The sequence below is a fragment of the Corylus avellana genome, chromosome 4 (genome assembly GCF_965113065.1).
Source record: "Corylus avellana chromosome 4, dhCorAvel1.hap1.2, whole genome shotgun sequence".
In the NCBI taxonomy this organism is placed as follows: domain Eukaryota; kingdom Viridiplantae; phylum Streptophyta; class Magnoliopsida; order Fagales; family Betulaceae; genus Corylus; species Corylus avellana.
This window is the reverse complement of record NC_142493.1, coordinates 11400412-11414682: the sequence shown is the minus strand read 5'-3', so window position 1 is coordinate 11414682 and position 14271 is coordinate 11400412. Positions and strand designations below refer to the sequence as shown.

The 14271-nt window shown below is 37.2% G+C and overlaps 1 protein-coding gene across 1 annotated transcript; it reads right to left on the bottom strand.

The window, feature by feature from the left end:
- Positions 1-3085: 3085 nt before the first annotated feature.
- Positions 3086-6023, bottom strand: LOC148586307 (uncharacterized). The gene is made up of 6 exons (XM_088515554.1): positions 5709-6023; positions 4627-5622; positions 4448-4534; positions 4197-4358; positions 3560-3664; positions 3086-3439 (listed from the first exon to the last, which is right to left on the bottom strand). The coding sequence occupies exons 1-6, from the start codon at positions 6021-6023 to the stop codon at positions 3086-3088; spliced, it is 2019 nt and encodes a 672-aa protein (XP_088371680.1).
- Positions 6024-14271: the final 8248 nt, after the last annotated feature.

The following is a 14271-nucleotide window of genomic DNA, read 5'->3' as shown; positions in this document are numbered from 1 at the left end:
GGGGGAAAAAAGAGAAAGGAGGAAGAAGAAGAAGGGGAAGGGCGTGCAGGTTTAGCGCGCCTTCCAGAGGCCCGTTAGTAACGTGGCACATGTGCCACGTTACCAACGGGTGACATGGCACATGTGGCACATTACCAAAGGGTGACGTGCCACATATGACACGTTACTAAATTGGTAACGTGCCACATTGGTAACGTGCCATATGTGGCACGTCACTAATATTTAAATTTTGTAAAAAAAATATATATATTGCTCTTAATTTACCAACTTAATTTTTAAAAGCAATATATACAAATTAAAATTAAGAAAACACCAAGCATTTCTATATATATATGTATTAATGTTCTAGAATGTTAATACTAAAAACCACAGTTTCATTTTTTAATAACATTGGGAGTAAGTCGATCTCAAGCTAGTACATAATTGATATATTAATTTGAATAGTATAACTATCAAATTAAACTATTGCACAATAGTTTACTTATATCTATGCTTTACCAATAAATTTATAATGCTAATCATTTAATCATAGATGATTCAAGCCCCGGCCAGTGTCATGCATGCATGGTATATGTGATAGTCATTATAATGACTATCCATCACATATATATTGAATTTTTGTAGTGCCAATATATATATATTTTAAAATATATATGTTGGTTATTATTTTGTGTGAAACACATAATAATTAGGGGTAACTTCACTTACCCCCCCATACTTTCACCCTTTTTGCAGACACCCCCCCATTGTTCAAAACCTCTCACTTACGTGTATCAAAGTCTGAGTTTCGTTCACTTTGGCCCTTCCGTTAGGATTTTCTGTGAAATCCTAACGGAAGGGGTCGCACGTGCCGCGCACGTGCGAAAGAATTATTGGAAGCCCTGTTTTACCCCTGAAGTCGCTTCTTTGTTGCCCTGCTTCTGCACCATTTAAATCGAAATCATCTTCTTCTTTTTTCGTTCCACTTTTCTTCCAAATTTTTCTCCTTCTTCGGGCAGGCCCATGTTTGTTGTTGTTCTTCTTCGTGCTGACCATTTCATCATTCTACTTGGTTATACCCATTTGATACCCATTATGGATCAAGCCGAGAGTGAAGTCAGTGAAGTGATCGACGCAGGAACAGGAACCAACAATCCAATGTGCAAATGTGGGAGGAGATCACGCATCTTAACAGCATTCACGCTACCGAATTTCGGTAAAAGGTTTTATACATGTGCAAATTACGTGGTAAGATTTATTTTGGCATTTTTATTATGTTGGGGATGGTTACGGTTTTTAGCTGTGTATTTGGTACAATTTTGTTTGCTTAGCCAAAAATGTGAGCGGAGTATTTTGCTGAAATTTGTTTGGTTTGGTTGGCTGGGTATTTGAGATGGGAATTTGGTGAAATTTTTGTTGGTTGGCTGGGTAAATGAGCTGGGTATTTGCTGAAAATTGTTTGGTTGGCTGGGTAAATGAGCTGGAAATTTGCTGAAATTTTTTTGGTTGGCTGGGTAAATGAGCTGGGTATTTGCTGAAATTTTTGTTCGTTGGCTGGGAAAATGAGCTGGGTATTTGCTGAAATTTGTTTGGTTGGCTGGGTAAATGAGCTCGAAATTTGCTGAAATTTTTTTGGTTGGCCGGGTAAATGAGCTGGGTATTTGGTGAAATTTTTGTTCGTTGGCTGGATAAATGAGTTGGGTATTTGCTGATATTTGTTTGGTTGGCTGGGTAAATGAGCTCGAAATTTGCTGAAATTTTTTTGGTTGGCTTGGTATTTTAGCTGGAAATTTGCTTAATTTTTTCGATTGGCTGGGTATTTGATTAATGAAATTGGCTGGGTATTTGATTAATGAAATTGGTTGTGATATATTTTGAGTCATTTTGAGGTTTAGTTTGTGTTATATTTTGATTGAAGCTAGCTGAGTATGGTTTAAGGTTTAGTTTGTTCATGAAATTGGTTGTAATATATTTTGAATCACTTTGAAACTCTAGGAAGGATTTGGTTGACGTGAGATAGACTATTTTTGTCTAGAAATAGTGTTGGTGGCTTATGGTACATAGTAGTTGTGTGAGAGATCTTATTTTATGTTGATTTGATTGTGTAGAATGCTGACAACCGTGGATGTGGGTTTTTCAAATGGGTAGATATGGATATTTGTCAACATGGTAAGCGAGTGGTTTCAAAATTGTTTGAGTGGCACGAGAATTTGAAGACTGAACGTGCGCAGATTGGAACAACAATCTCGAATGAAATTTTGAAATGCAAGATTGAAGTTGCTGAATATAAGGCCAAAATGGAGGTTGCATCTGTTAATTTTGAAATGCAATTACAAGCGCAGAAGAACAAATTTCATGCAAAGGAGATGAAGTACCGGTTTGCCTTAGCTTGTTCATTTATCCTCCTTGCTGTATTGATGTTTTATCCCGTGTCTAATAGATATTCCTCAAGGTTGATGTTGCCCTGAGCATGTAATGAAATGTGTAATGCAAACCTTATGATGTAATGTATTTTGTTGTCGACTTTTTTTGTGTGAGACAAGTAAGTTACATAGTATTGTTTTGTGCGATACAAGTAATTTACCTACCGTTGTAAAATATTGTGTAACACTTGTAAAATATTGACCTACTATTTTTGTGCGACACAAGTAAAATATTTTGTTGTCGACTTTTTTTGTGTGACACAAGTAATTTACGTACAAGTAATTGACCTACTATATTGTGTAACAATATAGTAGACTTTTTTTGTGCGATACAAGTAACACTTGTAAAATATTGTTTGTAAAATGTTAACATCCAAAATAATTACCATCCAAGAATCCACCACATTGGCAAACAACATGAACACCAAATATTACAACATGTATGCATGTCACAAAATAATTACATAACATTCCTTAACCTGTCTTCATGTCACAAAATAATTACATAAGATTCATTACCCTATCTTCATGTCACAAAATAATTACATTACATTAATAATATTAGAAAGCCACCACATTGGCTAATATGGTGAAGACAAAATATTAGGATTACATTTGTCTGGCTTCATGTCACAAAATAGTTACATTCATTAACTCACAACCTACATCCAACTTTGAAACATTCACGGTTGCCATATTTTTTGCTTCCCTTTCCCCTTTCCCTTGTCCCTTTTTGCATTTTGTGTACCTGTAGGTGGAATTGTTTCACTTGGGGCCACTTGGGATTTGGGTATGTCAAAATCAGGGGGGGCAACCCTAAAGGTAATACCACCTGCCCGTGGAAGTCCCCAAGCACATAGTGGTCCACCTCCTGGAATTTTCGGTGGTCCAGTACGCTCACCCGTGATATCGATCACCAGCTTGCCCTTGCGGTTAGGGTCCCTAACACTACCAGCGTCTACCCTCAAATCACCAGCTGCTCTAGATCTTGTGGCTAACCCCAACAATCTCCTTCTGGTTCTAACTGCAGGACCCGCCTGTAGATTTTAATCAAAATAATATATTAGATAATAAATCTAATATCAGACACAACAAATTCTTTAATAATGCCTTTAATAAATTCAAAATCAGCATATACACTAAATAATAAGGCTTACATTGGATTGGCTATTACGAAGTTCAGTTGGGGCACGAGTTTGGGATGTGTGAAGCTGAGTTGGAGCAGTTGGTTGTGCACTTGGTTGTGGAGTAGTATGAACAACCTACATATTTTTGAAAAAAGATTATGTCACATGCACATTTTTGTTATCAGTACAAAATTAGACACAACAACAGCTTCAATAATTTCACAAACAGCACAAACAATAAATACTCGAAGCCTTACATTCACAATCCAAAATGAGACACAACAACAGCTTCAATAATTTCACAAACAACACATACACTAAATACTCCAAGCCTTACATTCACAATCATAAATGAGACACAACAACAGCTTCAATAATTTCACAAACAACACATACACTAAATACTCCAAGCCTTACATTACATTCACAATCCAAAATGAGACACAACAACAGCTTCAATAATTTCACAAACAGCACATACACTAAATACTCCAAGCCTTACATTACATTCACAATCCTAAATGAGACACAACAACAGCTTCAATAATTTCACAAACAGCACATACACTAAATACTCCAAGCCTTACATTCACAATCCTAAATGAGACACAACAACAGGGTATGCAGTTTCACAAACAACACAAACACTAAATACTCCAAGCCTTACATTGGATTGGCTATTACGATGCTCAGGTGGGGCTCGTCTTTGGGATGCGCGAAGTTGAGTTGGAGCAGTTGGTTGTGCACTTGGTTGGGCTCGTCTTTGGGATGCGCGAAGTTGAGTTGGAGCAGTTGGTTGTGCACTTGGTTGGGGAGTAGTATGAACAACCTACATATTTTTATAAAAAAAGAATATGTCACATTTTGTTTTTACTATCAAATTAAAATCCGAACCTACAATAAACAAACAAGCCTTACATCATGGCTACTACCAACATCAGTTGCTTGACCTCCCCTTTGTCTTTTGCTTCGACTTCCTGATGCGGCATTAGATGGCTCATCCAACTACAAAATAACATAAAAAATGATTATGAAATAACCATTAGTAAGACAATTTCACAAAGACCATAACAAGAGGGTATGCAGTTAAAAATTACCATATCAAGATTCCAATCAACTCCAGCAGTGGATCTGTAGTACTCTCGTACTTGTTCTCTTCTATCATCTTGCCTCAGCCTTGTAGTGCATGTTCTCTTGTTGTGACCCCATTTCTTACAGTGCCCACACTGATTTTTGGTTCCCCCCCTTCTGATGGCGTTTGGATTTTTTAGCTCCTCAGCCCCTCTCACTCTTACCTTCCTAGGTCTCCCAGGAGCTATCCTTGCCTTTGGTGGTTCGATAATCGGTTGATTGCTCCTAGGCCATTGCTCTTCACTGGGCACGGGATAGATGATGGGCTGATATGTCTTCAGGTACTTGTCTTTACAATAGTAGTCACTGAGATAATCTATTGGGTTGCCACCATGGTATAAGATGGCTGATATGGCATGACTGCATGGTATCCCAGTGACGTCCCATTTCCTACACCCACATGTTCTGCCCGCCACACTGACTGCAAGTCGTTTGCCCTCACATTCGACCTCAAAAATGCCATCGCCGGCATATGTGCACCAACAATGACTGGCACCATCCTCTTCCTTCTCCAACTTGGCCTTTATTTTTGGCCCTAAACTACCATCCTCCATTGCAGCAATCAACTCCCTTTTCCTTACATACCTCCTCATTAATTTATTCCTAATCCCTTCCAACATTGACATTATTGTCAATTCACGGTACTTCAGGATCCATGAGTTGAAACACTCAGCACAATTGTTGTGTACCAGGTCAGACTTGGCCATGGTATTGAACCATCCCCTACACCAACTATTGGGATCAATCTTTGCCAAGTAATCATAAGCAGGCTCACTTACTTTCTTCATCTCTTCCATCGCATAATGAAAATCTGTCTGGGTATAAGATGATGCAGCAGTCCAAAGCAAGTCCTTTAGCAATAGCCCCTTGTGACCGGCACTTCTAAAATTGGCATACAGGTGTCTCACACATGTACGGTGCTCAGCTGTGGGACAAACTTGTTCGAGGCTTGGTACTAGGCCCTGCACATATGGTAAGATAAAATAGGTCAGACATTATTCATACAAGTAAGTTAAATGTTAGACATTATGCACACAAGTATAATTACCTTTTGTCGATCAGATATAAAAGTCCACCCTTGTGCTGGTGCTGGGCCAAGATCAGATATAAGTGCCTCCAAAAACCAAGTCCAGCTGTCCTTGGTCTCTGCTTCTACAACCGCAATGGACAGTGGATACATACTATTGTTGGCATCCCTCCCAACAGCAGCCATTAACTGGCCCTTGTACCTACCCTTCAGGAAGCATGCATCTACACCTATCACTGGTCTACACCCTTGTAAGAAACCTGTCTTCATTGCTGCGAACGATACATATAACCTCTGAAACCTACATGGGACCTCGGGCATTGGTCTCTCAACCATAAGAATTAAACAGCTACCCACATTGGTCTTCCTAACCATTGCACAGTAATCCCATAACCGATGGTATTGCTCATCCAACTTCCCATAAATTTTTTGTTGTGCCTTCTTCCTTGCCCTATACAATGAGCTAACATGGGCATCTACATTCCACTTAGCTTTGACCTGTTTCTGCAAAACGTCTATAGGCAGGTTTGGCTGGTTTCTGAATGAGTCCATGCACCATTCAGCTATCCAAGCTGAGTTAATCATGTGATTCTTGTATCTTCTAGTGCATGAGTGTCTTGGGTACATTGACACCAAGAGAAATGTGGACTCATCCCTTAACTTCTTCCCATAAACCCTGTACTTACATTTCTTGTCTTTGCAACGAGCTATAACCTTCTTGGTTTCATTTCTTGGGAACTCTAAATCCTTCCCCTTCAAAATATTTGCTTGCTTCACCGCTTTTCTAAACTGCACCGCATCACCAAACACATGACCTATTTGCAACACTGGATTTTGCATCTCTTCTTTGGTAAATGGAATTCTTTTGGTGACATCACGACGACTTGATGTTTCTTCATCGTCACTAGCACTGGGAGCGGGCGACCTAAGTATGTCACTCGGACAAAGATCTTCACTATCAGCTTCATCATCTTCCCCCCCTATTTCTTCCACATGTCCACCCCCAGCTTCCTCACCCCCCGCTTCCTCACCCCCAGCTTCCTCACCCCAAGCTTCCTCACTACCATCTTCCTCACCCCCAGCTTCCTCACTACCATCTTCCTCACCCCCATCTTCCTCACCCCTAAACCCTGCTTCATCATCAACAACACCCGAACCCCCCACCCTTTCTGACTCCACATGCTCCTCCCCATCTGATGACTCAGCATCAGTATCTACGCTAAGAACCTCGTCCCAGAAAGCATCCTTCTTATATACAACAGTCCTCTCATATTCTTCATCCTCTTCTGCATTGTCATCTACCGCATCTACATTAACAGCATCAAATGAAACCAAATACAACTCAGCTAGCCCATGCCCTAAATGGTGTGAAACCATTTCATTTACATCATGATCAGATGATATCAGCCTTAATCCTTCATCTAAAGACGTATCAGGTATCTTGTAGTGAATGAGGTCACCAAACCTATACCCATACTCCTTACATATTTCCTCAATATCCAAGAAAGACATCTTATGTACATCATGAACCGAATGATTATGAACAAACCCACCCACATACGTACACCTATTCGCCCTATTGAAGTAACCATTGTAATGGACCTCAAACAGCAATATGTCACTCGCCATTATGCGGCCTGCCACATTGAGACAGGATGCAAAAAGCATTAAACAAAATGCAACATATATTTACAGAACACAAAAAAAGGAAGCAACAAAATACACCATTGAGTGACCCTACGTATGCAGTGAGCTTTGGCTAAAGCATGCAGAATATTCCAACGAAGCATTAAACAAACAAACCCTAAACCCTAAACAGCAATCAAACAGTGAGAAATAAACCATTAAGTACGCAAACCCTAAGTATGCAGTGAGCTTTAGCTAAAGCATGCAGAATATTCCAAAAAAGCATTAAACTAAAACAAACCCTAAAGCTTACAAACCCTAAAGCCTAAAAAGCAATCAAACAGTGAGAAATAAACCATTAAGTATGCATACTATTATTGCTAAACCATAAGTATGCAGTGACTTTTGGCTAAAGCATCCAGAATATTCTAGGTATGGACTTAATCATTGCTAAACCCTAAATATGCAGTGCCTTTTTGCAGTGAACAACAGCAATTAAAAAAATCACATTTAACTCTAAGTATGGACTTAATTATTGCTAAACCCTAAAAATGCAGTGACTTTTTTTGTAGTGAACAACAGCAATCAAACAGTGAGAATTTAACTCTAAGTATGGACTTAATTATTGCTAAACCCTAAATATGCAGTGCCTTTTTGCAGTGAACAACAACAATTAAAAAAATCACATTTAACTCTAAGTATGGACTTAATTATTGCTAAACCCTAAATATGCAGTGCCTTTTTGCAGTGAACAACAACAATCAAACAGTGAGAATTTAACTCTAAGTATGGACTTAATTATTGCTAAACCCTAAATATGCAGTGCCTTTTTGCAGTGAACAACAACAATTAAAAAAATCACATTTAACTCTAAGTATGGACTTAATTATTGCTAAACCCTAAATATGCAGTGCCTTTTTGCAGTGAACAACAGCACTCAAACAGTGATAATTTAACTCTAAGTATGGACTTAATTATTGCTAAACCCTAAATATGCAGTGACTTTTTTGCAGTGACTTTTTTGCTAAAGCAAACCCTAACAGACAGTCAACTTTCTTCAACCGACAGTAGCCAATTTAAAAATGGAAAATGGACACCCAACATTTTGCTAGCATCAATTTGACCAAAGAAAGTGGACACCCACTTTATTCAACCCACCAGTACACAAATCGTTTTTTATTTGACAGACTTTTGACAATAAAACCATATGACCCACAAATAGACAACCCACAAATAGACAACATTCGACAATAAAGGGGACCACAATGTGAAACTCGGCATACGGAAAAGGGGACCACAATGGTCGACGACTCGGCATACCAACATATAAAACAACCAAAATCATTTGACAAAAGGGACTATACCTGGAAAAGATGGCAGAGACGAAGAAGACGGCTTACGGGCAAATCTTCCAACGCAACTACACGAGATAGGCACGGGGTGGAATCACGATTTAGGGTTGGGTGGAATCGCGATTTAGGGTTGGGTGGAATCGCGATTTTGGGTTGGGTGGAATCGCGATTTAGGGTTGGTTTATTTGGGTGGAATCGCGATTTAAATCTGGTACTGGGTGGGTTGACGAAGGTCAGTGGTCGTCGGCCTGTGTTCTTCACGAAGACGCTATCCAAATCGTTTTTCAATTTCGAGTTTTCGTGATTTTCTTAAAAAAACCCTAAACGTGTTTGTACACGTGGTCGCATCCGGGGTAAAACGGGGCTTCCAATAATTCTTTCGCACGTGCGCGGCACGTGCGACCCCCTTCCGTTAGGATTTCACAGAAAATCCTAACGGAAGGGCCAAAGTGAACGAAACTCAGACTTTGATACACGTAAGTGAGAGGTTTTGAACAATGGGGGGGTGTCTGCAAAAAGGGTGAAAGTATGGGGGGGGTAAGTGAAGTTACCCCTAATAATTAATATACGTTGACATATTCTTTTGACAAATACTTAATAATATATGTTAATGTTAATTTGATATAATATTCTTATTGTGCTATGATTTCCAAATTTGGTGTAGTATTCTTATTGTTCATATATAGTTCTACAGTGCATTGGATGGCATAGTTTTTTAATAATTAACCTGTTTCTTTTACAATTGTAAAAAACTTAGGGCCAAGCTATTAGTTACGTAGTTCGGAATTCTCAGGGCTGTGATAAACGTGTCAACTATAGGTTATGGACTGCATGCAATTATATGCCTCGTAAGTTGTAATTTGTAATCTGTAATAAACGTGTTCTATATAAACGTGTTCTATAGGTTGTAATTTGTAAACCTTAGGGCCTTAGGGGCACCCTAAGCAAGTTGATGATTTAGCCAACCATATAGCTTTCTAATTTTTTAGAATGTCATAAGAAGATGATGATCTAGGGTTGAGCTCGTAGGTAATATATATATCCTCGATATATATAAAAGTTATTCTAATTTTCTTTCTTCATTACAAAAATAAAAAAAATATTGGGGCGCACGATAAACAAGCTTTTGCCGAGTTTTATAAGGGTATGTATCGATCGTGAATAAGTACTACATGCACCAATTTATATTAAATTTAGTCTATAAATATATGGAATGGATCCATATATATAAGTACTATATAATTATTTATTAAGTATATATTTGGAATTTGGATTTACTAATTAAGTAACATTAAGCACATGGTACTTACTGTTACTTAATTATAATTAAGCAAATACTTAATAAATTATTAATTAGATACTTAAAAAATAATATAGAATACCAAATTATTAATGCATAGTACTTAATTATATATATTACTAGAACTTGTTATTATGTGTATATATAGTAAATTATATATACTAGTCAAGCTAATATTATTTGCGAACGGTAAACGATCGAGCCTAGTTTTATATGGGTGTGTTAAACAAATGTTAAACTTGTTCTATTGCATGAATGCAATACATATGCAAGCTTGGTAATAATTTCTAATTTTCTTAATTTTGTTTTCAACTCGCGCTAGTATTTCAGCGAACGTTAAACAAGCGAGCATTTAATAGTTGAGTTAATTAATTAAATATTTACAAAATGGTGACGTGTCAATACATATGACACGTCATTCTTTAGTAACATGTCAATTTGACACATCATTCTTTTGGTAACATGTCAAAATGACACGTTACCAATCGGTAACGTGTCTTTTTTGCACATTACCAATTGGTAACATGTCATTTTGACACGTTACCATTTCGTAACGTGCCAAAGAGACACGTTTCTAAAATATGACCTGTCATTTTGACATCTCATATTTTGGTAACGTGGCAAGTTTAACACGTCACCATTCGGTGACCTGTTAAAAGTGACACATTAACAAAGTTTTTATTAACAAGTCAGAAATTGCCACATCACCACATGGTGATGTGGCAAAAATTAGTGAACATTTGTCACGTCACTAATATTACATTTTTTTTGTAGTGATTAGTAAATCAAAGTGATTATTATTTCATATCTAAGTCTACTATTCCCTCAAGATTAATAATATTTTCAATTAGTACCAATAATTAATATAATAGAAATAATGACATATAATTGGAGGTAAATTTTTGGGAAATAACTTTTTTTTATTATGTATGTATGGTCAATAGCATTGCCCCAAAATTTATTTATTTATTTATTATTATTTTTTTTTGCTTTATTATTTAATAGTTTTTTTTCTTCAAGACCATTAGCAGCGACACTCACTATCACCGCTAGTGGGCAACGTCGCCGCTGATGAGGGGTCAGTAGCGATGACTACAGGCTTGCCACTAATGAGCCTTTCAATTTGTTTTTTAATTTTTTCTAATGTCGTTAGCGGTGACAATGTAGTCGCCGCTATTGACCCCTCTTTAGCGGCGACCGTAAGTAGTAGCCGATGTTGACCCCCATTAGCGGCGACATAATGTCAATGCAAATGATTTTTTAAATATTTTTTTTTAATTTTTATGAAGTCAATAGCGGTGACAAAAATGACGCTGCTATTGACTACTCATCAGCGGCGACACCAGCTATCACCGCTGTTTGGCACTCAATAGCGGCGACAATGTGTCGCCGCTGATTGAAACTTATTAGCAGCAACCTAATGTCGCCACTAATGAGGGGTTAACAGCGGCGACCTCTGATAGTCGCCGCTGATGAGTCTCAATAGTGGCAACATGTTGTTGCTACTATTTAGGTAGCTGCTAAATACCAATCTTTTTTTTTTTTTTTTTTTGTATTTAGCGTCCACTATTAGAGGCGACTTTGGTGTCGTCGCTAATTGTTTGGTCACTAAAGACCCTTTTGCTTGTAGTAAGTAGATATAAGAAATGCATTTAGGTGACAGCAATTTGTAGAACACATTCTTATGGTGGTTCATTTCAATGCATTCTAAATGCATCAACATATATATGAACTAGAAGAATCACTTTCAATGATCAACACAAACCATTCTATCATATAGTATTGATATGTCAAGTCTTCACCATAAAAAATGCTCAATTTTATCATTGACTATCAACTCAAATTTACAAGTTATAAGGAGATTGTGATTTAAATTGTTTTAGATTAATCGTACTCAATGCCTTGAATCCATCTCATGAATGACAATTTCCCCAACAAAATAAGTCTAACAAACAGAAGGATTTTTATACAAATAAAATCAAATTCAAAATGATTCATAGGGCACCAACCCTAACATTAATCCTAACAACATCATGCATACTCAAGATCATCCTTATTGGTCACTAAATGTAGTTGAACAAAAAAGAACAAAAAAATGGATGAGAAAATTAACATATATAATATATTAAGTTGAGATTAAAAATATTTAGAATGAAAGACAAGTGCTTACAAGATGAAAGATAACAATAAAATTGAATGAAATAAGTTAACAACACCATAATTTTATTTAACCAAACATTAAATTAAAAAATAAATAAATAATGAAAGGCATCTGACCCACAAAGGCAAACCCATTTGCCTTGCCAAAGTTAATCAGTTAACAATATTTTTAAGAAAGACTCAATTTTCGCGTGTCAAATTTGAAAGAACATTGTCCTAGGAAGCAACAATAACTGTAATGATGTGACAATAAAAGAGGGGGGGGGGGGGGGGGGTAGGATAGCTGGCCTAAACAAGCTTTTATTTAAGTAAAAACTCAAATTGAATCTCATTAATAAAAATAAAAATAAAAATAAAAAAGCCCTAAAATCCAACTTTATATCAACAAAGTAGCAAACAAAACAATCATCTGTTTTCGTGTCTTGGTTAGATTCTTCAAGGTAATATCTCCTCTTCTAGACATATCTATCTCGAAGAGAAACAATTAGTTAATAGCAGAAATGCCAAAAATGAGAAGGTGAAATTGGATTTGAGAAACAAGATGGATATCATGGCCTAGGAAGAAAATTAGTACAGAGAAACAACTCACAACTATTTACTCTCAATAGGAACTAGAAGTCCTCCAGCTGGTTAATAGAGATATTGGAAAGCTTCAGCCTAATGGCTTCAAACTCTGCATTTTGCCTCTCTTCATTGGTCAACCATAAAGACAAGCAACGATTGATTAAGTCCTTGCTGCAACTCATGGGGGAGCCCCTTTTAAAAATCCGGGTCCTCCCAAATCTTGTAATCTTTGCTAGATTCGAATCCGAAGGCTCTTCGGCATAACTCTCTAAAATGTCCCGGATGGCACGACACCAGATTGGCCGAGCTACCTTTAGGAAGTCATGAGTAGCCAATACTGGAAGGTTCACACTTCCTAGTTCAGACTCACCATTCCCACCTCTTCCACGATAATCTGATCCTCCCACCTTCAGAAGACCACAACCATCTGCTAGGTCACTGTATGCTGTTGACCAACACAAGTAAACTACCATGTAAGTGCCAAATGTAGAATATAAGCAAAAGATGAGATTCCATGACTTTGAAGGACATAAATTCCCTTCACAATATCAGCATTGTAAATGTTCAACAACAGTATATAATCATATTAATATCGTCAACAGGGCTCTACAGTGCAGAAAGCATACAAGGAGATTGTCATACATATATAAAAGTAAATGACCCACACAACGCTATGTGAACAGTACCCACGATGCTGTATGAACAGTACCATCGAACAGTATTATGAACAGTACCCTATACAGTATTTTATGTTTGTGAATCTTATGAAAATTTGGTGATCCCTAGTTTGAAGATCCGAGTTTTCAAGAAATAATGGGTCTAAATTTTTTGGGTATGCTGGAAATTGTTGGGAATTTCAAAGGAAAAACATAAACAAGAAAAAACTGAGGGTTGAGAAGCAAGGGATTTGTCTACTTGTTCTTCTGGGACAAGGAGAAAGGTCTGCTAGTACAATAAGGAGTCTATATTCCAAGTCCTAGTTTATGTTGGAGTCCTTTATTAATTAGTCTTTATAGTCCTTCTTTTACTTGGATTTCTTATCTTATAAATAGGGGATAGTAGTTGTAGTTTATTTTCAATAAAGAATTATTAAGCAAAAGCTTGTTTGTGGTTTGTTTCCAACCCTAATTGGATTCAATTGTGGTCTCTCCTACCTGAAATGAGTTATTGTGGTCTCTCCTACCCGAAAGGAGTCATTATTATCAATAAATTTCTATTATTAGTTGTGGGGTTCCATCAAAGGCACTAGCGAATGCAGGCGATAAAAGTCGTGGCGCTCAATGATGGATAAAACCATCTAGGGTAAGAAAACTCCTAAAAACTTAAATATTGACAAGTTCCCAAAGAAACTGTGAAGATTAAGTAGAAAAAGAACAATGGAAAAAAGGTTTCCATCACAGACACAAAGTCTGAGGCCCAACTGATTTGGTTTACTTTTAAAAACCCAATCCCGATAGAGTACTAGCACCTTGATGCAGGAGAAAATTGAGAAAACTGTTATTTAAAAGATTGAATTTCTCCTTTTCCATCAGGATTATATTTTCTTTTTTCTAATATGGATTATGTTTTTCCTTTCCTATTA

Excerpts from the sequence above, each read along its gene's own strand:
- LOC148586307 (XM_088515554.1), bottom strand. The coding sequence starts at position 6,023 with ATGGTTGAGAGACCAATGCCCGAGGTCCCATGTAGGTTTCAGAGGTTA. Across the intron at positions 3,665-4,196 it reads ATCGTAATAGCCAATCCAAT|GTTGTTCATACTACTCCACA; the intron begins GTAAGGCTTGGA and ends AAAAATATGTAG. Across the intron at positions 3,440-3,559 it reads TTCGTAATAGCCAATCCAAT|GCGGGTCCTGCAGTTAGAAC; the intron begins GTAAGCCTTATT and ends TAAAATCTACAG.